Source organism: Choloepus didactylus, chromosome 7, assembly GCF_015220235.1.
Source record: "Choloepus didactylus isolate mChoDid1 chromosome 7, mChoDid1.pri, whole genome shotgun sequence".
Classification (NCBI taxonomy): Eukaryota; Metazoa; Chordata; class Mammalia; order Pilosa; family Megalonychidae; genus Choloepus; species Choloepus didactylus.
In genome coordinates this window covers 98,663,499-98,691,285 of record NC_051313.1, presented here as the reverse complement: position 1 = coordinate 98,691,285, position 27,787 = coordinate 98,663,499, and the positions used below count along the sequence as shown (strand labels likewise).

Sequence of the window (27,787 nt, the reverse complement as noted above, 5' to 3'; positions counted from 1 at the left end):
CAATTGGGAACAATAGAAAGACTGGTTAATTGAAGATGTGGAAATATGGCTTTCTTTCATTGCAACATAGCTTTCCTTAGAGCCACACAGAACTGCACACTTCTGTGTATACTACACAAGTCCATTCTGATCTGAACGTAAGTTCATGTATCTTTTAATGTACTGAGATAGTAATCCAATAAACTTAGTATTCAGAATTCTAGTCAAACCACATATATTTTTTCATGCCTGTCTTTAATTTGTTACTCATCTACCCATACACTGGATAAAGGGAGTGTCAGACACAGGTTTTTATAATCACATGGTCATAAGATAAAAGCTATATAGTTATACAATCATTATCAAAGATCAAGGCTGCTGGGTTACAGTTCAGCAATTACAGGTATTTCTTTCTGTCTATTCTAATACACTAGAAATTAAAAAGAAATATCTGTGTAATGATTCAGTAGTCATAGTCATTTGTTAAATCCTAACTCCTCAGTTACAATTCCTCCCTCTCATTTGATCATACTCTCAGTCTTCAGGGATATCTGGGCAGTGACCATTCTAATTTCTTCATGCTGAAAAAGGGTGTCAAGATTTTGAAGCAAAGGAATGAAACTGGTTGATGTTCTTGGAGAGATTGGTACCTCTGGGTTTCAGAGCTTATCTGGCATAGGAGCCATCTGGAGGCTTTAAGTTTCTGAAAAAATAAACTTAATAAGTAAAACTTTATAAGTCTTAGTAGAGCCCAGGGTATTTTTTTTTTATTGTAGAATATAACATATCCACATAGAAGTGTTAACTTTCCAAGTGCAATTTAACAAGTAGTTAGAGATCAAATTCCAAAGGATGTTATGGGTTACGGTTCCACAGTTTCAGTCAGTTCCCCATTGTGAAACATAACATACGCAAAAAGGTACCAACTTTCAAAGTACGATTCAACCAGCAGTCATATAGAAAATTTCCAAGAATGTAATGGGTTACAACACCAAAGTTTCAGTCACTTTCCCATTGTAAAATACAACACACAAACAAAAGGTGATAACCCTCAAATTACAATTTAACAAATAGCTATATAGCAAATTTCAAAGAATGCTATGGACCAGAGTTCCATCACTTCAGTTTGTTCCTTCCATCTATTCCAACACCCCAGCAACCAAGAAAAAGAAAATTATACAGAGATTCAGTATTCATAATCCTTTGTTAAATTCTGTCTTGTCTCTTGCTACCCCTTCCTCTAGTTGAATCACTCTTCTGATCCTCATGTCTAGGCAGTGACCACCCTAACTTGTTCATGTTGAGAAGAGATGTCAACATCATGGGAAAAGGGGATGCAACTGGTTGATGTTCTTGAAGAGGCCAGGGTATTCTTTAGGGTTTTCAGGAATACTCTTGGTTGGGGCTTGGCATTCTGTGACAATTTGTAATATCTAGCTGATGCTTGCATATGAATAAACACCAGAATGACCTCTCGACTCTACTGGAAATCTCTTAGCCACTGAAACTTTATTATTTATTTTTTATTTTTTCATTTCTTTTCCCCTTTTTGGACAAGAAGGCTTGTCAATTCCACAATGCTAGGGCTGGTCTCATCCCTGGGAGTCATGTCACATGTTGCCAGGGAGACTTGCACTCCTGAAATTACATATTTAGCAAGGCTAAATGTCTCTTTCTATTTTCCTGGGGTGCTCTTTGCCTCCCTCACCTAACACTTTCCTATTATGTTATATTAAAATATCTGTTTATGAATCTTTTCTACTAGACTGTAATTTCCTTGAGGGCAGGGTCTATGTCCTATTCATCTTTGTCCTCCCAGTGCCTAATAAACAGGAGACAGGTAATATTTTTCTTGAACTGAACTGAAGACAGTTGCCTCTGAAGTATATGTTTGTTCCCCAAAAAGGTGGGTAATGTCTAGGCAAGCCTTTTAGAAGCAATGTTTCTTTAAAAAACAACAACAACAAAACTAGCACTTGTGGAGCCTGAGAATCCTATAATCCTTCAGGTACTGCTTTTGAGGCCATAGTCTCATAGCAGATTAGCTCTCCTAGTCCTAGAAGTACAAGAAGTAAGGGACCAGCAAGTCTCCAGGTGGAGCAAACCTAAGCTAGAACACAATCTGGGCATCAGATCCATGTATGCTTCCTCCTGATCTAGCAGATCAGTTTGACCTATGAATGTCCTGAGTCTCAGCTTGAGTATACCCATTTCATATCCACATCTGTTTCTGACCATTCACCAGGGATTCTTCCAGACACTCCTACAGCTTTTCAGGCCTAGTTGCTACCCACAAGGTCCAGGGTTAAATTGACTGAGCTAAGTGGAGCTCTCCTACTTTCATGTAGAGGCAGAGAGAAAAAGTAGCATGAGTTAAGTCCTGACTACTCCTCCACCTCCCAACTCCAACACACACAACCCATTTTGGGTGGGCTGAGAAAACAGTTTCTAGATCTGTCAGGTTGAAGACCACAATCTAAAAAAAAGAGGCCACGGAGAGACCCATGGTCCTCACCATCCTAGGATGACCATAAGGGCTGGGATTGGGACTGGGGATGGGGCCAGACCCTGCTTTGACAGTAAGAGGTCAGTGGACATCAACAATCATTTCTGTCTAGCCCTGGGGGTTACTTGGTAGCAGCATCAGTTACTTTTTTGACCAGTGAGCACAATGTAAAATCTGTAAATAAAGAAGGGAGTGTGCAATGTGTTATTTTTTCTGAATATACTTGTGTACATGGGAATTGTTTTTTAATAAATGTTTTCTAGAGGTATTTTTTTAAAAGAAACTTACCTTATAACATCTCCTGTATTTCTTGCTTCCTGTATGTCTCCAGGAATTACCTCCTTATAATGGTTTTGGACTAGTTGAGGATTCGGCTCAGAATTGCTTTGCTCTGATTCCAAAAGCTCCTCCAAAAGATGTTATCAAAATGCTGGTGAATGATAACAAGGTGCTTCGTTATTTGGCTGCACTGGTAAGGCTAGTCTTTATATACAATTCTGTTCTGTCTCAGTAATGTATACAATTGTCCATTTTGAAAGCTGTAGAATAACAGTTGTCAGAATTATGTATTTACTCAAATGATCTTTTGATCTAGTATCCAGCCTCCGGGAAGGTTAGATAGTATTAAGTATGGTGCCTCTGAACCAAAACCTAGCTCAAGTCCTCTCTCCCATAATAGTCTCACTTAGATCTTCCCTCTCAAAATTTCAGAGACTTTTTTTATTAAGCAATTATGAGAGTCTGGTTTGGATTAAACTTGTGTGTTCCATTTGTTGGGGATTGAATCATGGCCCCCACAAGACATGTTCCATTCTTGACCCCAAGTTCTGTGGGTGTGAACTTATTTGAAAATAGGAAGATCCTATTAAGATGAAGTCAAATTGAATCAGAGTGGGCCTTAATCCCATATGATTGGAATCCTCATGAGCAAATTTGGACATGGAAGTACAAGCCACAGGAGGAGACTGAAGGAGACAGATAGCCAGGTGATGGCGGCAGAGACTGACTGCCAGCAAGCCACAGTGAGAATATACTATAGACTTCAGAGAAAGCATGGCCTACCAATACCTTGATGTTGGACTTCTAGCCTCTAAAACTGTGAGACAATAAGTTCCTATTTTTTACGCCAATCCATGTGTGATATTTGTTATAGCAGCCCTGGCAAACTAAGACAACAATATTGTGATTTCCTTGAGGATAGGGACTATGTCTCACTAATTCTTACCGTTACTATGGTATCTAGCTTGATATATTTTTACATCAAATATATGTAAAAAATTGTATTGTACCAATTTAACAGATGCTTCCTTTGAGAGGTAATAGAACATGGCATTTGGAAGCTGACAGACATAAATTCAAATCCTGAATATTCCACTTACTGGCTAACCTACCTGAAACAAATTACTGGTAGGATTTCAAAGGATAAGCCTAATAAAGGGAAGAAAATCTAGAAATAGGAATATAAGCATTTTATTTAGAAATATGGACATAAATATTAGAAGGGAAATCAGTTATTTCCAAGAATAAGAATTGGGTGTGAAAAGGTGGGTGAGGCGACTTTTCAAACCATCTACATATATCTTTGAAAAGATAAAAATTGAATGAAAACACAGTTGACTAATACATTTTAGAAAAATATTTAACAAGGCTTTAAATTAAAGACAGGGAAGGACTCTAGCAAGCACTAGGCTAACTAGAACACTCCACTTCCAGCAATTCTGATTAATTAAACCTTTATAGTACTAAGTTACTATTAAAATTCAAGAAGTTTATTGACTTATGATGTGGTAACTGTAGATTCCTTGAGGGTAGGACCCATGTTTTAGGAGACTTTGTAGGTACATAATAACTATTCATTGAATGAGTGAATGTATTTATTTACGCTTATACCGTCCATGAGTTATGCAATATAATATTTACCCATTTTATGTTTTCAGACATAAGAGTCAGAGGCTAATTGGCTTGTCCCAGGTCTCAATGCTGCTTGGGCAGAGAGAGGACTAGAACTCAGCTTTCTGACTTTTAACCCAATATTCTTTTGAATAAGAACCAGTATAATACTTAGACTAGGAAAAGGAAAAAGGACTGACAGGAGTTTTGTTTTTTTTTTTTTTTTTTTTGTTCTTTTTTTAAGTAACTACTTTACTTCCAAAATGTTCCTACTCTACCCCAAGAAAATAACCTAATATAGCAACATTTTTGTGAAATTGTTCCTACCATACCCACTAGAAATTAACAAACCATATATGTACACTTATCTTCTCTACTTGAAAAAATCTTGGAAAAATTATTATATAATTGATTACCAAAACTGTTAGGAATATTGTTAGACATTGCTAAATGAGGAGAAAGGATAAATTTATATTGATTGTAGTCTTCTATATTCATAAGTAACCTGGGAAAATATATCACAAAAGGTTGAAGAGTGCATAGAAAACTTCTAGTAATGATAGACTAGAAAATTTAGATCAGTCCTCTTACTGCAGACATCTAGAAAAACTGGAATACTATATATATATTCTGCTTGAAGGTGTTGAACAACTAACAATATGTGAATCACTGAACAAGAAACAAGAAGAGACGTAAATTCAGAGAGGTGAGCCTGGCATATGGGGGAGTTTTTTCCTGGGCATGTTTCTGATTCCAGAAGCAGATGTGAGGGCAAACATGGGAATCTAGGGCTTGTTAAAAGACAGAAACAACTGGTAAACCCTCTGTGCTTTAGTTCAGAAATGAATAATCCTTGTTGCCTGGCTTTGAATTATGTCAGTCCCTGAATTATCTCAGTACTAGAAATTGGATTAAGCTGATCCTGGGTTACTAATGTGCCCAGGCATCTGGCGTAAGCAGATGAAAATTGTCTGAAGATAGCATCATCCTAGGCCTCAAATTGCTGTTACAAACAATTTAAGAAATACAATTTCTAGAAAATCAGTGGAACCTAAAGTTGATTCTTTAAAAAGGTCAACAAAATTGACAAAGCTTTAGCTAGATTGACTAAAAGAGGAGACCCAAATTACTAAATCAGAAATGAAAGAGACAGCATCACTACTGACGTTACAGAAATAAAAAGGATTGCAAGAGAATATTGTGAGCAATTATAAGCCAACAAATTGGATAACCTAGACTAACTGGACAAATTCCTAGAAACACACAAACTACCAAAACTGACTCAACAGGACACAGAAAATCTGAGTGGACCAGTAAGTAAAGAGATTGAATCAGTAATTGAAAACCTCCCAACAAAGAAAAGCCCAGGGTCAGATGGCTTCACTGGTGAATTCTACCACACATTTAAAGAATAATTAACACTAATACTTGCTAAACTCTTTGAAAAAATTGAAGACAAGGGAATACCTCCTAACTTATTCTATGAGGCCAGTATTTCCCTGTTACCACAACCAGACAAAGACACCACAAGAAAACTACACACCAATATTTCTTATGAATATAGATGCAAAAATCCTCAACAAAATATCAAACCAAATGCAACAGCATATTAGAAGGCTTTTTACACCATGACTAGGTGGGATTTATTCCAACAATGCCAGGGTAATTCAACATATGAAAAATGAACCAATGTAATGTACCAGATCAGTAGAATGAATGGGAAAAAAACACATAATCATCTCAGTTCATGAAGAAAAACCACTTAACAAAATCCAACACCCTTTTTAGTTAAAGGCACTCAGAAAAATAGGAATAGAAGGGAACTTCCTTAATAGGATAAAGGCCTTTTATGAAAACAAAAACAAAAAGACACATAGCTAGCATCATAATGGTGAAATGCTGAAAGCTCCTGAAAGATAAGGAATAAGACAAGGATGCCTGCTTTCACCACTTCTATTTAACATAGTACTGGAAGTTCTAGCCAGAACAATTAGGCAACAGAAAGATATAAAAGGCATTCAAATTGGAAAGAAAGAAGTAAAACTATTTCTGTTCACAGATGATATGATCTTATATATAGAAAACCCTAAGGAATCCACACAGATAAATTTTTTTTAGAGCTAATAAATGAATTCAGCAAAATTTCAGGATACAAATCAGTACAAAAAAATCTGTTGTAGTTCTATGCACTAGCAATGAATAATCCAAAAAGAAAATTTAGAAAACAATTCCATTTACAATAGTATCAAAAAGAATATGATACTTAGGAATAAATTTTATCATGGAAATGAAAGACTTATGCACTGAAAACTACAAATCATTATTTATAATGATATTATCATTAATAATTATAATAATATCATTATCATTATATTAATAATTAATCATTAATAATTATAATAATATTAATAATTAATATTATTAAGATGACAGCACTACCCAAAATGATATACAGATTCAATGCAATCTTGATCAAAACCCTAATGACGTTTTTTTTTTTTTTTCAGAATTGGAAAACCGATATATTCTAGTTTGCTAATGCTGCTGGAATGCAAAACACCAGAGATGGATTGGCTTTTATAAAAGGGGGTTTATTTGGTTGCACAGTTACAGTCTTAAGGCCATAAAGTGTCCAAGGTAACACCTCAGCAATCAGGTACCTTTACTGGAGGATGGCCCATGGTGTCCGGAAAATCTCTATTAGCTCGGAAGGCACGTGGCTGGCATCTGCTCCAAAGTTCTGGTTTTAAAATGGCTTTCTCCCATGACATTCCTCTCTAGGCTGCAGTTCCTCAAAAATGTCACTCTTAGTTGCACTTGGGATATTTGTCCTCCCTCAGCTTCTCCAGAGCAAGAGTCTTCTTTCAATGGTCGTCTTCAAGCTGTCTCTCATCTGCAGCTCCTGTGCTTTCTTCAAAGTGTCCCTCTTGGCTGTAGCTCCTCTTCAAAACATCACTCACAGCTTCATTGAGTTCCTTCTGTTTGTCAGCTCGTTTATATGGCTCCACTAATCAAGGCCCACCCTGAATGAGTGGGGTCATGTCTCCATGGAAATATCTCATCAGAATTATCACCTACAGTTGGGTGGGGTGCATTTCCATGCAAACAACCTAATCCAGACTTTCCAACTTAATCCCCACTAATATGTCTAGCCACAAGATTGCATCAAAGAATATGGCTTTTTCTGGGGGACATAATACATTCAAACCGGCACATTCCACCCCCTGGACCCCAGAAAAACATATTCTTTCCAAATACAAAATACATTCATCCCATCACAATATCACAAAACTTAAAATCATTTCAGTAACGATAGTTAAGTAGAAGATCCCATCAAAATCAGTTATAGGCATGGTCAGTCCTAAGGCATAATTTTCCTTTAGCTGTGGATCTGTGAGCTTAGAGCAACCTGTGTGCTTCCAATATACAAAGGGGGGACATTCATAGGACAAACATTCCCATTGCCATGAGGAGAAAGAGCAAGGAAAACAGGGTTAACAGGACCAAAACAGTTCTTAAAACCTGCAGGACAAACTCCATTAGATTTCAAAGTCTGAGAGTCATTTACAGAATGACATTGCATCTTTGGGGCTTGAAAGAGCAGGAGTCTAACCCTTCCTAAGGGCCTTTTCAGCAGCCCTTTCCTCTCCAAACACTGGGTTGAGTTCTCCAATGTATCCACACACCGGGGAGACCACCTTCTCGGCCCCACCCTCCTCAAATATCGGGGCAGCACTCGGATTCCCTTCCATCTCCAGGGCACATGCTCAACCCCGTCAGAACAGTGGGGTGGCAGCCAGGCTCTCCCCAATTCCTTGGGAATATGCTCCACCCCCTTTGGAACCTGGGATGGCAAAACTCTTCCAGAGCATCGAGGCGGAAGGCCTACCCTCGACCTCCAGGGCCAACTCACCCTTTCCATGCATGTGGGCTTCTCCGCTCTCCCAGCCCGAGACCTCTTGACTCCAGACCTCAACCTCCACAGCTCTGTCTTTGAAGAAATTTTTCCTTCAGTTTGTTCCTTGTCTGTCTTCTCCAGTCCAGACTGGCAACAGCTCTGTCTATAAAGATCTCGCAAAAATTCTGTTGGCTTCACGTGAAGCATACAGGTCAAAGCCATCAGACAATAGGATTTTCCACAGATCCTTTCTGCTTAACTCCCTTTCCAATCTTGACTTGTACTGAAATGGCGGCTGGGTTCAATGTTTGGTTACATCCTCATGTTGGGCTGTAGCTTCTGGGATTCCACCCCCTGGAAGCCCGTAATTTTCCAAGCTATCAGCTTCTGGTTTCTTTGAACCCAAGAGTTCTGTTCTAAGTTTATCTCTCTCCGCTCGCATTTTACTATAAGCTGCAAGGAGAAGCCAGGGTACGTCCTCCACACGTAGTCTGGAGATCTCCGCAGCTAAATATTCCAGGTTGTCACTTTCAAATTCTTCCTTCCATCTGACACCAGCACTCAGTTTTGCCAACTTCTCTGCCACTTTAAAACAAGGATCGCCTTTCTTCCAGTTCGCAACAACACATTCATCATTTCTGTTCAAGTCCTTGTCAGAAGTATCTTTAGAGCCCATATTTCCACAAACAGTCTCTTCAAAGCAGTTTAGGCCTTTTCTATCAAGCTTCTCATAGTTCTTCCACAATCTTCCCCTTCTCCATTTAAAAAGCCATTCCAACATGTTTGGTATTTGCAAACTCAGCAGCAAAAGCACCCCACTCCTGGTACCAAAATCTGTTCTAGTTTGCTAATACTGCTGGAATGCAAAACACCAGAGATGGATTGGCTTTTATAAAAGGGGGTCTATTTGGTTACACAGTTACAGTCTTAAGGCCATAAAGTGTCCAAGGTAACACATCAGCAATTGGGTACCTTCACTGGAGGATGGCCAATGGTGTCCGGAAAACCTCTGTTAGCTGAGAAGGCACGTGGCTGGTGTCTACTCCAAAGTTCTGGTTTCAAAATGGCTTTCTCCCAGGATGTTCCTCTTTAGGCTGCAGTTCCTCAAAAATGTTACTCTTAGTTGCACTTGGGATTTTGTCCTCTCTCAGCTTCTCCAGAGCATCTGCTTTCAATGGTTGTCTTCACACTGTCTCTCATCTGCAGCTCCTGTGCTTTCTTCACATTGTCCCTCTTGGCTGTAGCTCTTCTTCAAAACATCATTCACAGCTGCACTGAGTTTCTTCTGTTTGTCAGCTCATTTATATGGCTCCACTGATCAAGGCCCACCCTGAATGGGTGGGGCCATGCCTGCATGGAAATCTCATCAGAGTTATCACCTACAGTTGGGTGGGGTGCATTTCCATGAAAACAACCTAATCCAAATGTTCCAACTTAATCCCCACTAATATGTCTAGCCCAGAAGATTGCATCAAAGAATATGGCTTTTTCTGGGGGACATAATACATTCAAACCAGCACTGCATCCTAATTCATATGGAATTTCAAGGTACCCAGAATAGCCAAAACAATCTTGAAGAGGACAAAGTTAGAGACTCATACTTCCTGATTTCAAACCTTACTACAAAGCTACAGTAATCAAAACAGTGTGGTACTGGCATAAGGATAGACCTGTAGACCAGTGGAATAGAATTGAGTGCCAGAAATAAACCCTCACAACTATGTTCAACTGATTTTCAACAAGGGTCCTAAGACCATTCAATGGTGAAAGAACAGTCTTTTCAACAAATTGTGCTGGGAAATCTGGATATCTACCTGCAGAAGAATGAAGTTGTACCCTTACCTTATACCATATACAACAATTAACTGAAAATAGATCAGATACGTAAGTTTTTTTTTAAACAGTTTTATTCATACACCATACTGTCTATCCAAAGTGTACAATCAATGGATCTCAGTATAATCACAGAGCTGTGTTTACACCACAATCAATTTTAGAACCTTTTCATAGCTCCCCAAAGAAAAACCCCATGCCTCTTATACCACCCCCCCCCATTAACGACACTTAGCTTCAGTGTGGTACCTTTGTTAAATTCATGGAAGAACATTAAGATATTGCTGTTAACTATAGTCCATAGTTTGCATTAGGTGGACTTTTCCCATATATCACCCTATTATTAACAACTTGTAATTGTGACATATATTTTTTCTAATTCATGGCAGAACATTCTTGTATTTTTACCATTAACCATCTTCATCATCCACAAGGTTCACTATGTTATACAGTCCCTTGTTTCATCATCTAGCTTTCTGTCTAGTGATATACATGACCCTAAGTTTCCTCTTTGAACCACAATCACACACCCCATTCATCCCTGTTATTTACACACATGATAATATGTTACCATCACCTCTGTCCATTTTCAAATATTTACAATCAGCCTTACTTAAAAATGCTGCACAAATTAAGCATTAGTTCTTCATTCTCTGTCCTCTTACTGTCTTCTGGTAACCTATATTCTAGATATTAACTCCATGAGTTTGCTCATTATATTTATTTCATATTAGTGAGATCATACCATATTTGTCTTTTTCTGTCTGGTTTATTTCACTCAACATAATGTCCTCCAGGTTCATCCATGCTGTCACATGTATCAGAACCTCATTCCTTCTTATAGCTGAATAACACTTCACCTGTGCCAGTTTGGTTGTGTTATGTTCCCCAAAACACCATGTTCTTCAATGCAGTCATGTGGAGGCAGACATATTACTATTGATTAGGTTGGAATCTTTGGATTAGGTTGTTTCCATAGAGATGTGACCCATCCAACTGTGGGTAATACCTTTGATTAGATTATTTCCATGGAGGTGTGGCCCCACCCATTCAGTGTGGGTCTTGATTTAATCACTGGAATCCTATAAAAGAGTGTCAAACAGAAGGACCTCAGAGCAGCTGAGAGTGACATTTTGGAGAGCAGCTAAGAGAGACATTTTGGAGACAGCTGTTGAAAGTAGAATTTGCTAGCCCAGAGTTTGCTCCAGAGAATCTAAGAGAGATGAAGACCAGAGTTTGCCCTGGGATATGCTAAGACAGGACCTCTAGGCACTCAGAAACATCCTGGGAGAAAGAACCAAGAATGCACAGGAGCTGAGAGAGGAGCTGGAACATAACCAGGGATCAGCAGATGCCAGCCACGTGCCTTCCCAGCTAACATGTTTTCCGGATGCCATCGGCCATCCTTCATTGAAGGTACTCTATCGTTGACACCTTAGCTTGGACACTTTTATGGCCTTAAGACTGTAACTTTGTACCAAATAAACCCCCTTTATAAAAGCCAATCCATTTCTGGCATTTTGCATAATGGCGGCATTAACAAACCAGAAGACCATCATATGTATATATCACATTTTTATTTATCCATACATTGGTTGATGGACATTTGGATTGCGTCCATCTTTTGGCAATTGTGAATAATGCCACTATGAACATTGGTGTGCAGATGTCTTTTCATGTCTCTGCTTTCAGTTCTTCTGGGTATATACCTAATAGTGGGATTGCCAGATTGTATGGCAGTTTTATATTTAGCTTCCTGAGGAACGGCCAACTGTCTTCCACAGCGGCTGTCTCATTTTGCATTCCCACCAACAGTGAATAAGTGTTCTGTTTTTCCACATTGTCTCCAACACTTGCAGTTTTCTGTTTGTTTAATAGTGGCCATTCTAGTAGTTGTGAAATATCTCATTGTGGTTTTGATTTGCATTTTCCTAATAGCTAGTGAAGTTGAGCATTTTTTCATGTCCTTTTTAGCCATTTATATTTCTTCTTTGGAAATGTCTATTCAAGTCTTTTGCCCGTTTTTAATTGGGTTGTTTGTCTTTTTATTGTTGAGTTGGATATTAAACCTTGTCAGATATGGTTTCCAAATACTTTCTCCCATTGAGTAGGGTGCCCTTTCACCTTCTTGACAAAATCCTTTGAAGCACAAAAGTATTCAATTTTGAGGAGGATCCGTTCATCTATTTTTTCTTTCATTGCTTGGGCTTTGGGTGTAAGATCTAAGAAACCACTGCATACAACAAGATCTTGAAGATGCTTCCCTACATTTTCTTCTAGGAATTTTATGGTATTGGCTTTTATATTTAGGCTTTTGATCCATTTTGAGTTAATTTTTGTATAGGATGGGAGATAGGGGTCCTCTTTCATTCTTTTGCTTATGGATATCCAGTTCTCCCAGCACCATTCATTGAAGAGACTGTTCTTTCCCAGATGAGTTTACTTGGGAGCCTTGTCAAAAATGAATTGACCATAGATGTGAAGGTCCATTTCTGAACTCTCAGTTTGATTCCATTGATCAAAATGTCTACCTTTATGGCCGTACCTGGCTGTTTTGACTATTGTAGCTTGGCAATATGCTTCCAAGTCAGGAAATGTGAGACCTCCAACTTCATTCTTCTTTTTCAAGATGTTTTAGCTACTTGGGACCCCTTACCCTTCCAAATAAATATAATTGGCTTCTCCATTTCTGCAAAGTAGACTATTAGAATTTTGAGGAGGATTGCATTGAACCTGTAGATGAATTTGGATAGAATTGACATCTTAAGGACATTTAGCCTTTCAATCCACAAAAACAGAATGCCCTTCCATTTCTTTAGGTCTTTTTTGTTTCCTTCTAGCAATATTTTGCAGTTTTCTGAATACAGGTCATTTACATCCTTGGTTAAGTTTATTCCTAGATATTTGATTCTTTTAGTTGCTATTGTAAATGGAATTTTTTCTCTTGATTTCCTCCTCAGATAGTTCATTAACAGTGTATAGAAAACACTACTGATTTTTGCATGCTGATCTTGTATCCTGCCACTTTGCTGAACTCACTTTTTAGTTCTAGTAGCTTTATCATGGCTTTTTCAGGACTTTTGTAGAATCATGTCATCTGCAAATTTTCAAAATTTTGCTTTTTCCTTTCCAATTTGGATGCCTTTTGTTTCTTTTTCTTGTCTAATTGCTCGAGCTAGAACTTCCAGTACGATATTGAAGAATAGTGGTGACAGTGGGCATCTTGTTTTGTTCCCGATCTTAGAGGGAAAGCTTTCAGTCTCTTACCATTGAGTAGGATGTTAGCTGTGGGTTTCTCATATATGCCCTTTATCATATTGAGGAAGTTTCCTTCAATTCCTGTCTTTTGAAGTGGTGTTATCAAGAGAGGATGCTGGATTTTGTCAGATGCCTTCTCTGCATTGATTGAGATGATTGTGTGGTTTTTCCCTTTCAGTTTGTTAATGTGCTGTATTACATTAATTGATTTTCTTTTATTGAACCACCCTTGCATACCTGGAATAAAACACATTTGATCATGGTATATAATTCTTTTAATATGCTGTTGGATTTGATTTGCAATTATTTTGTTGAGGATTTTTGCGTTTATATTCATCAGAGAGATTGGTCTGTAATTGTCTTTTCTTGTAGTATCTTTATATCGGGCTTTGGTATTAGGATGATGTTGGCTTCATAGTATGGTTAGGTAGTCTTCCCTCCTTTTCAGTTTTTTGGAAGTGTTTGAGCAGGATTGGTATTAATACTTCTTGGAATGATTGGTAGAATTCACCTGTGAAGCCATCTGGTCTGGGCTTTTTCTTGTTGGGAGGTTTTGATGCCTGATACAATCTCTTTACTTGTGATTGGTCTGCTGAGGTCTTCTATTTCTTCTTGAGTCAGCATATGTTGTTCACGTGTTTCCAGGAAATTGTTTGTTTCATCTAAATTGTCTAATGTGTTAGCATACAACCGTTCATCATATCCTCTTATGATCTTTTATATTTCTATGGGGTCAGTGGTAATGACCCCCCCCCCCATTTCTGGTTTTATTTGCATCTTCTCTCTTCTTTGTCTGTTTAGCTAAGGGTTTGCCAATTGTATTGATCTTCTCAAAGCACCAACTTTTGGTTTTATTGATTCTATTGTTGTTTTTATCTCAGTTTCATTTTTTCTGCTCTAATCTTTGTTATTTCTTTCCTTCTGCTTACTTTGGGATTAGTTTGCTGTTCTTTCTCTAGTTCCTCTGTATGTTCAGTTAGGTCTTTGATTTCAGTGTTTTCTTCCTTTTTAGTGTAAGCATTCAGGGCTATAAATTACCCTCTCAGCACTGCCTTCTACTGCATCCCTTGAGTTTTGATTTGTTGTGTTCTCATTTTCATTCATCTTGAGATATTTACTGATTTATTTTGACCTACTGATTGTTTAAGAGTGTGTTGTTTACCCTCCATATATTTGTACATTTTCCGGTTCTCTGCCTATTATTGATTTCCAGCTTCATTCCATTATGATCAAAGTGCTTTGTATAATTTCAATCTTTTTAAACTTATGAAGACCTCTTTTATGACTCAACATGTGTTATATCCTGAAGAATGATCCATGAGTACTTGAGAAGAATGTATATCCTGCTGTTCTGGGGTGTAATGTTCTGTATATGTCTGTTAGGTCTAGTTCATTTATCATATTGTTAGGTTCTCTGTTTCCTTACTGATCTTGTGTTTAGATATTCTATCTATTGATGAGAGTGGTATGTTGAAGTCTTCAACTATTATTGTAGAGATATCTGTTACTTCTTTCAGTTTTGCCAATGTTTGCCTCATGTACTTTGGGGCTCCTTGGTTAGGTGCATAGATATTTATGATTATTATTTCTTCTTGGTAAATTGCCTCTTTTATTAATATATAATGTCCATCTTTGTCTCTTACAACATTTTTGCATTTAATTCTTGTTTTGTCTGATATTAGAATAGCTACTCCAGCCCTTTTATGCTTAATGCTTACATGGAATACCTTTTCCAGCCTTTCACTTTCAACCTATTTGTATCTTTGGATCTAAAATGAGTCTCCTGTAAACAGCATAGATGGATCATATTTTTAAAATTCTTTCTGCCAATCAGTGTCTTTTAATTGGGAATTAACATTCAATTTTATTACTGTAAAGGCACTGCTTACTTCAACCATTTTATCCATTGGCTATTATTTGTCATATCTTATTTTTTTCTCTTTTTTCCTTTTAGTTACCCTTACAGATAATCTTCATTTCTACATTCTCTTCCAAGCCTATTTCTCCTGTCTTTTCAGCAAACTTCCTTTAGTATTTCTTGTAGGGCAGTTCTCTTGTTAACAAACTCAGCTTCTGTTTATCTGTGAATATTTTAAACCCTGCCTTATTTTTTTCTACATTTTTTATTGTGACTATAATATATATACAGAAAAATGGTAACTTTAAAGTATGTTTTAACAAGTAGTTAGCAGATTTCAAAGCATGTTATATGTTACAATTCCACCATGTCAGTTATTTTCTTCTAGCTATTCTAATACCCTAGAAACTAAAAAAAAAAAAAAGAAAAAAAATTCAAATAGAGATTCAGTATTTGGTTTGGTATGCGTAATCCTTTGTTAAATCCTATCTTATCAGTTGCTACCCCTCTCTCTCAGTTGATCACTGTCTCAATCTTCAGGGATATCTGGGCAGTGACCAACCTAACTTATTCATACTAAAAAGGGGTGTTGACATTATGGGGAAGGGGGATACATCTGGTTGATGTTCTTGGAGACACTGTTGCCTCTGGGTTTGGGTTCTGGAATAGGAACATTCTGGGGATTTAAGTTTCTAAAAAGTAAACTTTGTGAGTGAGACTTTTATAGAATTTCAGATAAGGACCTAGGTATTTGTACTGGTTTGCTAATGCTGCCATTAAGTAAAATACCAGAAACAGATTGGCTTTTATAATGGGGGTTTATTTGGTTACAAAGTTATAGTCTAAAGGCCATACAGTGTCCAAGTTAAGGCATCAACAATTGGGTACCTTCACTGAAGGATGGCCGTTGGTGTCTAGAAAACCTCTGTTAGCTGAGAAGGCACGTGGCTGGCCTCCACTTGCTCCCAGGTTGCGTTTCAAAATGGCATTCTCCAAAATGTTGCTCTTGGGGTGTTTTGTCGCCTCTTAGCTGCAGCTCCTCTTCAAAATGTCACTCTCAGTTGCTCTGAGGTCCTTCTGCTTGTGAATTCCTTTATATGACTCCAGTGATTCACTTAACACCCATCCTGAATGGGTAGGGTAACACCTCCATGGAAATTATCCAATCAGACGTTTTACTCATAGTTGATTGAGTCACATCCCCATGGAAACACTCAAAGGATTCCAATCTAATCAACACTAATACATCTGCCCCCACAAGATTGCATCAAAGAATATGGCTTTTGGCAGGACATAATATATCCAAACTAGTACAGTATTCTTTAGTATTTTGGGGACTACTGATGGTTAGGGCTTGGCATACTGTGGGCATTTGGAATATCTAGCTGAAGGTTGCATAAGGGTAACCTCCAGGATACCCTCTCAACTCTATTTGAAGTCTCTTGTCCACTGAAACCTTATTTTGTTACCTTTCTTTTTCCCCTTTATGGTCAGAAAGGCACTCTCAATCCCTTGATGCCAGGGCTAGGCTCATTCCTGGGAGTCATGTCCCATGTTGCCAGGGAGATTCACTCCCCTAGGAGTCATGTCCCATGTAGGTGTGAGGGTAATGAATTAATTTACAGAGCTGGGCTTAGAGAGAAAAAGGTCACATCTGAGCAACAAAATAATTTTTCTGGAGGTGACTCCTCAGCATAATTATAGGTAGGCTTAGCCTCTCCTTTACAACCATAAGTTTCACAAGAGCAAGCCTCAAGATTGAGGGCTTGACTTATTAAGCAGGGGGGCTCCTAATTTCACGTAACATATATTCTGTCGAAGATAAACAATCAGTGTCTCACATTACCTTCACTCTCAAATTTTGAAAGATTATCATAACCCCAAACACCCAAAAGCTCTTATCAGCCTCTAGTTATTTATCCCAAATGTTAGTGTGGTACTGGTAAGGTATTCCTATTAAATATAGTCTATAATATGCAATATGTAATTTTTGCATATACCATTCTGTTGTTAAGTCTTTGTACCAGTGTCATACCTTAGAAGTAGATCAAGCAAGCATTTGTGGGATACATACGTTTAAACAAACCCTTTCAATCAAGTTGCGTTCGATGTGGAAATGATACTTATAATCCCATTAATGAACTATCATCACTTCTGTCCATTCCCATACCTTTAAGTTCACCCTCATTATAATGTCTGTTCATATTAGGTAATCATTATCCCTTCACTAGCTTCTGACTACCTCTAGTTCCCCTATATTCTAAATTATAAGACACTGATTTTACATTGTTCAGGGAGTTATATTAGTGATAACATACAATGTCTCTCCTTTTGTGTCTGACTTATTTCACTCAGCATTATATCTTCAGGGTTCATCCATGTTGTCATATGTTTCAGGACCTTGTTCCTTCTTACTGCTGCATAGTATTTCATCATATATAAATACCACATTTTGTTTATACACTCTTCTGTTGAAGGAAAGTTGGGTTGTTTCCACCTCTTGGCAATGCCGCTGTGAACATCGGTGTCCAAATGTCTGTTCATTTCACTGCTTTCAGATCTTCTGGGTATATACTGAGAAGTGAAATTGCTGGATAATAGGGTAACTCAGTATGTGGTTTTCTGAGGAACCACCTATCTGTCTTCCACAGTGGCTGTATCATTATACATTCCCACCAGAAATGAATAAGAGTTCCAACTTCTCTACATCCTCTCCAGCATTTGTAATTTCCTGTTTGTTTAATGGCAGCCATTCTTATTGGTGTGAGATGATAATCTCATTGTGGTTTTGATTTGCATTTCCCTAATAGCTAGTGAAGATGTACATTTTTTTCATGTGTTTTTTAGCCATTTGTATTTCCTCTTCAGAAAAATGTGTTTTCATATATTTTGCCCATTTTATAAGTGGGCTGTTTGGAGTTGTAGGATTTCTTTGTGTATGCTGGATCCATCAATCTCTTATCAGATATATGGTGTTCTGGTTTGCTAATGCTGCCATTATGCAAAATACTAAAAATGGATTGACTTTTATAAAAGGAATTTATTAAGTTACAAATTTACATTTCTACAGCCATGAAGGTGTCCAAACTAAGGCATCAACAAGATGATACCTTCACTGAAGGATGGCCAATGTTGTCTGCAAAACCTGTCACTGGGAAGGCACTTGGCTGATGTCTATCCCGGATTGTGTTTCAGCTACTCTCTCAGCTCCTGTGTGTCCTTAGCTTAGCTTCTCCAAATGTCTCCAAGCATCTGTTTTCAACAGCTGTCTCCAGAATGTCTCCTTCAGCTCTTCTTGGGGCATTTTGTCATCTCTTAGCTTCTCCAGAACAAACTCTGATCTAGCATCTCAAAGTGTCAGCAAGCGTCTTTCCAGAAGTATCTCTTAGCTGCCCCCAGCTCCTTCTGTCTGTGGGCTATTATAGGACTCCAGTGATTTAATTAAGACCCATGCTGAATGGGCGGGGTCCATATCTCCATGGAGAGAATTTAATCAAAGTTCTCACTCATGGTTGATTGAGTCACATCTCCGTGGAAACATTCAATCAAGAGATCACACCCTAATCAAAAAGATTAATCAGTCTGCCCTTGCAAGATTTCATTAAAGAATATGGCTTTTTCTGGGACACACACACACACACACACACACACACATACACATGTACACAAACTGGCACATATGGTTTCCAAATATTTTCTCCCATTGAGTTGGCTGCCTCTTCACTTTTGGACATAGTCCTTTGAGGTACAGAAGCTTTTGATTTTGAGGAGTTCCCGTTTATCTATTTTTTCTTTTGGTGCTTGTGCTTTGGATGTAAGATCTAAGAAGCTACCTCCTAACGTAGATCTTGGAGATGTTTCCCTCCCCTATCTTCTTGGAGTTTTATGATACTGTCTCTAATATTGAGGTCTTATATCCAGTTTGAGTTAATTTTTGTATAAGGTGTGAGGTAGGAGTCCTCTTTCATTCTTTTGGATATAGATATGCAGTTCTCGCAGCCCCATTTATTGAAGAGACTGTTCTGTCACAGTTCAGTGGATTTGGGGACCTTATCAAAAATCAGTCAACTAGGAGGAGCTAAGATGGCAGCATAGAGAGGAGTGGAAGACTGTTAGTCCCCCCTGGAACAATTCATAAATGACCAAAAACTAGCAAATATCCTGGAATAACTGTGGGGAGACAAACGTGACTGTCCACTCATCATCCACCAACCTGAATTGGGAGGAATGCCTGAGATTGCAGCATAAAATCTGTAAGTAAAAAGTGCGGACGCACGCCAAGAGCCGAGAATCCCTCCTTCATGGAAGCCTCACGGTGCTAGAGAGCAGAACTCTCCAAACAAGCTAGTAGACCTCAGTCCAGCTCCAACTGGGGTTTTAATGTTAACTGCTCAATACAGACAGTGAATCCCCAACAAGCAGACAGAGACTTTTGGTGACAGCTGACCTTGGGAGAGTCAGGGGACATATCTGTCTCAGGATGGGGAGCCCAGAGGATTGGGTGCTATCTCTGGCTGACGGGTGAATCGGGGAGCTCTCTGTCCCTTTCTCTCTCTGTGGAGAAAGCCTCAGCCATTTTCAGCCCACAGTGCTTTGCAGTAAAGAAAGCCTCAGCCATTTTAAAATCTCAGCACTTTGACCTGCAGAGTCAGAGAAACAAAGAACTTATTGCTATGCAGATGACATCTCTGGAGGGGGCATAGCTTCCCAAGAGGAAAGGCAGGGGCCCAGCTCTACTGCCTGCCTTACTGGAACGAGACCTCAAAGCCTGGGGGAGGAGAACCACAGGCCACACCCCCTTACACCAGCCGGTGACAGGCTCACAGGTGCACCTGCCAGGCAGAAAAGCACAGGGTGTGTCAATCCTCTAAGAAAAACCATCAGGGAAAACGGATACTAAATATTTCCTCCTTTTGTGACCTGAGCCTGTTCTCGTCTGGAAAACCTGATTGGGGTGGTCTAGGATGTCGGATGCCTAGACAACAGAAGACTACAACCTACACTAAGAAAAACGAAGTTATGGCCCAGTCAAAGGAACAAACGTACACTTCAACTGAGATACAGGAATTTAAACAACTAATGCTAAATCAATTCAAAAAGTTTAGAGAAGATTTGGCAAAAGAGATAAAGGCTATAAAGAAAACACTGGACATATGTAAGGCAGAAATCGAAAGTTCAAAAAAGCAACTAGCAGAATCTATGGAAATGAAAGGCACAACACAAGAGATGAAAGACACAATGGAAACACACAACAGCAGATCTCAAGAGGCAGAAGAAAACACTCAGGAACTGGAGGACAAAACACCTGAAAGCTTACACGCAAAGGAGCAGATGGAGGAAAGAATGAAAAAATATGAGCAACATCTCCAGGAACTTAAGGACCAAACAAAGTACAAGAATGTATGTATCATTGGTGTCCCAGAAGAAAAGGGAAAAGGGATGGAAGCACTAATAGAGGAAATAATCAATGAAAATTTCCCATCTCTTATGAAAGACATAAAATTACAGATCCAAGAAGCACAGTGATCTCCAAACAGAATAGATCTGAATAGGCCTATGCCAAGACACTTAATAATCAGATTATCTACTGTCAAAGACAGAGAATCCTGAAAGCAGCAAGAGAAAAGCAATCCATCACATACAAAGGAAGCTTAATAAGACTATGTGCAGATCTCTCAGCAGAAACCATGGAGGCAAGAAGGAAGTGGTGTGATATATTTAAGATAGTGAAAGAGAAAAATCACCAACCAAGAATCCTATATCCAGCAAAGCTGTCCTTCAATTACGAGGGAGAGCTCAAAATATTTTCTGACAAACAGACATGAGAGACTTTGTGAACAAGACACCTGCCCTACAGGAAATACTAAAGGGAGCACTACAGAGTGATAGGAGAAGACAGGAGTGTGTGGTTTGGAACACAATTTTGGCAGATGGTAGCACAGCAATGTAAGTACCTTGGACAAAGATAGCTATGAATATAGTTGAGAGAGGAAGGTTGGGAGCATGTGAGACACCAGAAGAAAAGAGGAAAGATAAAGACTTGAACTGTGTAACTCAGTGAAATCTAGAGTGTTCAACAATTGTGGTAAAATGTACAAATAATGTTCTTTTATGAGGGAGAACAAGCAAATGTCAACCTTGCAAGGTGTTAAAAATGGGGGGGCATTGGGGGAGGGATGCAATCAACATAAACTAGAGACTGTAACTAACAGAATCATTGCATTTTGCTTCCTTTAATGTAACAAAGGCGATATGCCAAGGTAAATGCAGATAAGAGGAGGGGATAGAGGATCTAAGATGGTGGCATAGAGAGGAGTGGAAGCTATGTAGTCCCCATGGAACAACTGAAAAAAACCAGAAACAACTAGTAAATAATCTGGAATAACTGCAGGGGGACAAACGTGACTGTCCACTCATCATACACTAACCTGAATTGGGAGGAATGTCCGAGATCACAGCATAAAATCTGTAAGTAAAAACTGCGGATCCAAATTGGGAGACCCCTCTCCCACAGCCCAAGCTACAAAGCCTTGTGGTGCCAGAGAGAAGCTTTCTCCTAGCAAGTGAATATAGCTCAGCTGAGCTCCAACTGGGGTTTTAATTAGCGAGTGTGAACTGCTCACTATGAGGTACAAATCCCCAACAAGTAGACAGAGGCTTTGGGTGATGACTGACCTTGGAGAGCCGGAGGGTCGCCTTGGACTAGCTCTATTCCTTTTTCCACTCAGTGGAGAAAGCCTCAGCCATTTTCAGTTCCCAGTTCTGTGACCCAGACAAGGGTATAGCACAGGCAGAGAGAGACTATTGAAATGCTAATGACCTCCCCCTAAGGTATCTATCTTCTCTAAGAGGAAAGGGGTGGGGGCCCAGCTCTACTACCTGCCTTTCATTCAGAACTTAAACCAGTCAAGAATTATAGGCTAATCTTTGCATCAGGCAGAGAGTGCCCCTGCATGACCCGGCGGCCCGGGGCTTCCCTTGAGGGACAATGTGCTCTAGTGATGTAGCACAACCTTCCCTCAGCAGAGGTCCTGGAAGATCACAGCTGAGAAGGGGGGTCTGCTCAGAAAACCCAGGGACACTACTTCAATACTGCTGGTTTGTGGGTTAGCAACAGAGAAAATTTGTGGCAAAACTGAAATGAAGGCTTAGATTCTTGCAACAGCCTTGAATTTCCGGGAACACCTGGGAGGTTTCAATATTAAAGCTGCCCTACCTCGCTGACCACCCAGACACATGCCCCACGTTCAGGGTGGACAGCTCCAACAGCAAACCCAAACTGAGTTCACCAACTGAACCCCACAAAAATCATTTCCCCACACACCATAGAGACAGAGATGGGGAGAACTGACTTGAGGGGTATAGGTGACTTGCAGATGCAATCTGCTGGTTAGTTGGAGAAAGTGTACATCACCAACATGTATTTCTGAAAAATTAGATTGGTATTTTTTTTCCAACTTGAAAGAACAGTCTCAAACAAAGCAAATGCCAAGAGGCCAAAAACAACAGAAAATCGTAATGCATATGATAAAACAAGACAATATGGGGAACCCAATCCCAAACACCCAAATCAAAATATCAGAAGAGACACAGTACTGGGCACAATTAATCGAACAGTTACAATCGAGGGATGAAAACATGGCACAGGATATAAAAGACATGAAGAAGACCATGGAACAGGATAAAAGGGACATAAAGAAGACCCTAGAAGAGCATAAAGAAGAAGTTGCAAGATTAAATAAAAAAATAGAAGATCTTATGGAAATAAAAGAAATTGTTGGCCAAATTAAAAAGACTCTGGATACTCATAATACAAGATTAGAGGAAGTTGAACAACAACTCAGTGTCCTAGAGGTCCACAGAACAGAAAATGAAAGAACGAAAGAATGGAGAAAAAAATTGAAAAGGATCTCAGGGATACAATAGATAAAATAAAACGTCCAAATGTAAGACTCATTGGTGTCCCCGAAGGGGAAGAGAAGGGTAAAGGTCTAGAAAGAGTATTCAAAGAAATTGTTGGGGAAAACTTCCCCAACCTTCTACACAATATAAATACACAAAGCATAAATGCACAGCAAACTCCAAATAGAATAAATCAAATAAACCCACTCCAAGGCATATTCTGATCAGACTCTCAAATACTGAAGAGAAGGAGCAAGTTTCGAAAGCCACAAGAGGAAAGCAATTCACCACATACAAAGGAAACAACATAAGACTAAGTTGTGACTACTCAGCAGCCACCATGGAGGCAAGAAGGCAGTGGCATGACATATTTAAAACTCTGAGAGAGAAAAATTTCCAACCAAGAATACTTTATCCAGCAAAACTCTCCTTCAAGTTTGAGGGAGAGCTTAAATTTTTCACAGACAAACAAATGCTGAGAATTTGCCAATAAAAGACCTGCCCTACTTCAGATACTAAAAAGAGCCCTACGAAAGAGAAGCAAAGAAAGGAGAAAGAGATATAGAGAATTTTAACAGACATACATAGAACCATACATCCCAAATCACCAGGACACTTATTTTTCTCTAGTGATCACGGATCTTTCTCCAGAATGGACCATATGCTGGGACATAAAACAAGCCTCAATAAATTAAAAAAAAAAAAAAAAAAAACAATTGAACATATTCAAAGTACAATCTCTGACCACAATGGAATACAAATAGAAGTCAATAATTTTTGAATTATAACTCCGCTATTTACTTCCTACATGATATAAAATACACACTCTAATGACAAATGAATGGTTTTGAACTCAATGTAAAATATGTAATTTTTGACAAGAACTATATAAAGGTGGGGGAATGGAGGAGTATACGTACATAGTTTATGTTTCCTATTGAAATTAAGTTGGTATCAAAAAAAAACAAGATTGTTATGGATTTAAAAGTTTAATTTTAAGCCACACAGTAAACACAAATTATTAGAGAATATGACCATAGAGATGAAAAGTAGAGTATGGGTTAAGAGAAATGGGGGGAGGGGCAATGGGTAGTTAAGAAATGAGTGTAGGATTTCTGTTTGAGGTGAAGGGAAATTTCTAGTAATGGATGGTGGGAAGGTGATAGCATTACAACATTCTAAATGTGATTAATCCCACTAATGGAATGCTAGGGAGGGGGTGGAATGGGAAGTTTTAGGCTGTATATATGTTTCCACAATTGAGGAAAAAAAAAAAAAGTCTAAATAGATGACAATTGAATGCCAAGGGTAACCGTGGATAGGATCTGAGGATGGAGGACAGGAGGCTCAAAGGGACACAGTTGAGACATAAGGAAAAGGAAATATAGAATGTAAGCTTTATATCACTGTTGAATCTCTTGTACTTCTTAGGTGCGCTTAATGGGATTGCATAAAAGAATGTTCTTGTTCATGGGAATTGTATATGTGAATGATAGTGTTTGTTCAAGGATGTGTGCAGCTAGCTCTCATGTTCAGATGACAGAGCAATAGATGATGGATGAGAGATAGGGAGAGAGGGAGGGAGGGAGGGAAAGAAATAGCGATAGCGGTGTGACAATATGTTAAAGTTAGTGGATCGGGGTATCGGGGGAGGGGGGTCAGGGAATGCTGGAGTTCTGTGTATGGGGTTTGTATTGTTTTTGCAACTGTTCTTATAACTTTGAATTTATTTCAAAATAAAATTTAAAAAAAAGGGGGGGGATAGGGGAGGCATGTTAGACACTTGATATTGGTGGTGGTGTCTGACTCTTTACTTTGATTTAAGGTTATCTTTCCTTTTGCTGCTTCCTAGCTGTCATTTTTTTTCCTCTTTCTTTTTTTTTTCTTTTGCCTCTCTACCTTCTTTGACTCTCCCTCCTGCCTTGTGGAAGAATGTAGATGCCCTTATATAGATAGTTGTGAAGGTGGTGAACACATAAATATGTGACCATACGGAGAGCCATCAATTGTTTACTTAGGATGGAATGTATGACATGAACAAAACCATCTGAAAAAAAAAAATGGGTTGCTGAAGAAACCTCGAGGGCAATATACTGAGTGAAATAAGCCAGACACATAAGGACAAATATTGCAGGGTCTCACTGATAGGAACTAATTATAATATGTAAACTCATAGACATGAAATATAAGGTACCAAGATATAGGATGAGGCTAAAGAATGGGGAGTGGTTGCTTAGTGTAAGCAGAATGTTCAACTAGGATGAACTTAAATGTTTGGCAATGAACAGAGGTGTCAGTAGCAAGATGTGAGAATAACTAACAATGCTGAATGGTGTGTGAATGAGGTGGAAAGGGGAAGCTCAGAGTCATATATGTCACCAGAAGGAAGGTTGGAGGTCAGAAGATGGGAATGTATAAAACTGAATCCTATGGTGGGCAATGTCCATGATTAACTACAAATTTTAGAAATCTCTTCCATGAACCAGAACAAATGTATGACAATACAATTAGAAGTTAATAATAGAGGGGCATATAGGGAAAAAATATATATACCTATTGCGAACTATATACTCAAGTTAGTAGTATTTCAATGTTCTTTCATAAACAGTAAGAAATGTACTATACCAATACTATGAGTCAACAATTGAGGGGGGTTGGTTAGGGATATGGGAGGATTCACGTATCCTTTTCTTTTTTTTTTTCTTTTTTCATCTTTTGCTTTATTACTTGTCTGGAGTAATGGAAAGGTTATAAAAATTGAACAAAAATTAAGTGTGGTGATGGATGCACAGCTGTATGAGGGTACCAGGGGCAACTGATTGTACACTTTGAATCTTTGGATAATTGTATGGTATGTGAACAATCTCAATAAAAATTTTAAAAAAAATCAGTCTTTGTTCAAACACCACAATTGCATGGAACTTTGAATAGGAAGTGAGATACGGTAGGTTAGTATAGGCTGGAGTGAAATAGTGACACATCCCAGAATAATATGGGCAGATAATAAAAAATATATTTACAGCCTCCCCCTCCCCAGCCCCGAGGATCTGGGGGAAGGTGCGGATGTGTTGGACATCCTCACCTGGACTGGTGATGTTGTCACAAACATTGGGGCTGGCAGTTTGATGTGCTGAGCCCTCAATCATGAGACTTGTCCTTATGAAGCTTGTTGCTGCAAAAGAGAGGCTAAACTTGCATATAATTGTGCCTAAGAGTCTCCCCCTGAGTACCTCTTTGTTGCTCAGATGTGGCCCTCTCTCTCTCTAACTGAGCCATCTCGACAGGTGAACTCGCTGCCCTCCCCCCTATGTGGGACCCGACTCCCAGGGTTGTAAATCTCCCTGGCAATGCAGAATATGACTCCTGGGGATGAATGTGGACCCGGCGTCTTGGGACTGAGAGTATCTTGTTTACCAAAAGGAGGATGCAAAATGAGACGAAATAGTTTCAGTGGCTGAGAGATTTCAAATTGAGTCGAGCGGTCACTCTGGTGGACATTCTTATGCACTATATAGATAACACCTCTTAGGTTTTAATGTATTGTAATAGCTAGAAGTAAATACCTGAAGCTACCAAACTCCAACCCAGCAGTCTGGACTCCTGAAGACAATTATATAATAATGTAGATTACAAGGGGTGACAGTGTGATTGTGAAGACCTAGTGGATCACACCCCCTTTGTCTAGTGTATGGATGAGTAGAAAAATGGGGATAAAAACTAAAGGACAGATGGGGTGGGATGGGGGGATGATTTGGGTGTTCTTTTTTCACTTTTATTTTTTATTCTTGTTCTGGTTCTTTCTGATGTAAAGAAAATGTTCAGAGATAGATTGTGGTGATGAACGCGTAACTATGTTATACTGTGGACAGTGGATTGTATATCATGGATGATTGTATGGTGTGTGAATATATTTCAGTAAAACTGAATTTAACAAAAAAAAAATCAGTCAACTAGAGATCTGGTGGTCTATTTCCAAACTCTCTATTTGAGTCCATTTATCAATATGTCTATCTTTGTGCCAATACCATGCTGTTTTGACCACTGTGGCTTTATAGTAGGCTTTAAAGTCACAGGGTGTATGTCCTCTCACTTCTTTCTTTTTTAGAATGTTTTTGACAATTTGAGGCCTCTTTCCCTTCCAGAGAAATTTGATAACTAGCTTTTTCCAAATCTACAATGGAGACTGTTGACATTTTGATTGAAATGGTGTTGAATCTGTAGATCAGTTTGGGTAGAATTAACATCTTAATGATGTTTAGCCTTCTTATCCATGAACATGGAATATCTTTCCACCTATTTAGGTCCTCTTTGATTTCTTTTAGTAAAGTTTTGTAGTTTTCTCTGTAGAGGTCTTTTACATCCTTGGTTAAGTTTATTCCTAACTGCTTGATTTTTTTAGTTGCCATTTTGGAATTTTTTTCTTGATTGCCTCTTAAGTTAGGTCATTTTTAGTATAGGAACATTACTGACTTTTGCGCATTAATCTTGTATCCTGCACTTTGCTGAATTTGTTTATAGCTCAAGTAGCTTTGTCATCAATTTCTCAGGATTTTCCAAATATACAATCACATCATCTGCAAATAATGACAGTTTTAGTTCTTTCTTTCCAATTTGAATGCCTTTTATTTCTTTGTCTTGCTGGATTGCTCTGGCTAGAACTTCC

The 27,787-nt window shown here is 38.7% G+C and overlaps 1 protein-coding gene across 1 annotated transcript in view; it reads left to right on the top strand.

Annotated features, from left to right (window-relative positions):
* Positions 1-27,787, top strand: part of EFHC1 (EF-hand domain containing 1) — a 114,731-nt gene that overhangs the window by 52,202 nt on the left and 34,742 nt on the right. Inside the window, exon 7 of the mRNA XM_037844773.1 lies at positions 2,817-2,957. Within this exon, the coding sequence (XP_037700701.1) occupies positions 2,817-2,957 (141 nt within the window). The remainder of the gene's footprint in view (positions 1-2,816; positions 2,958-27,787) is intronic.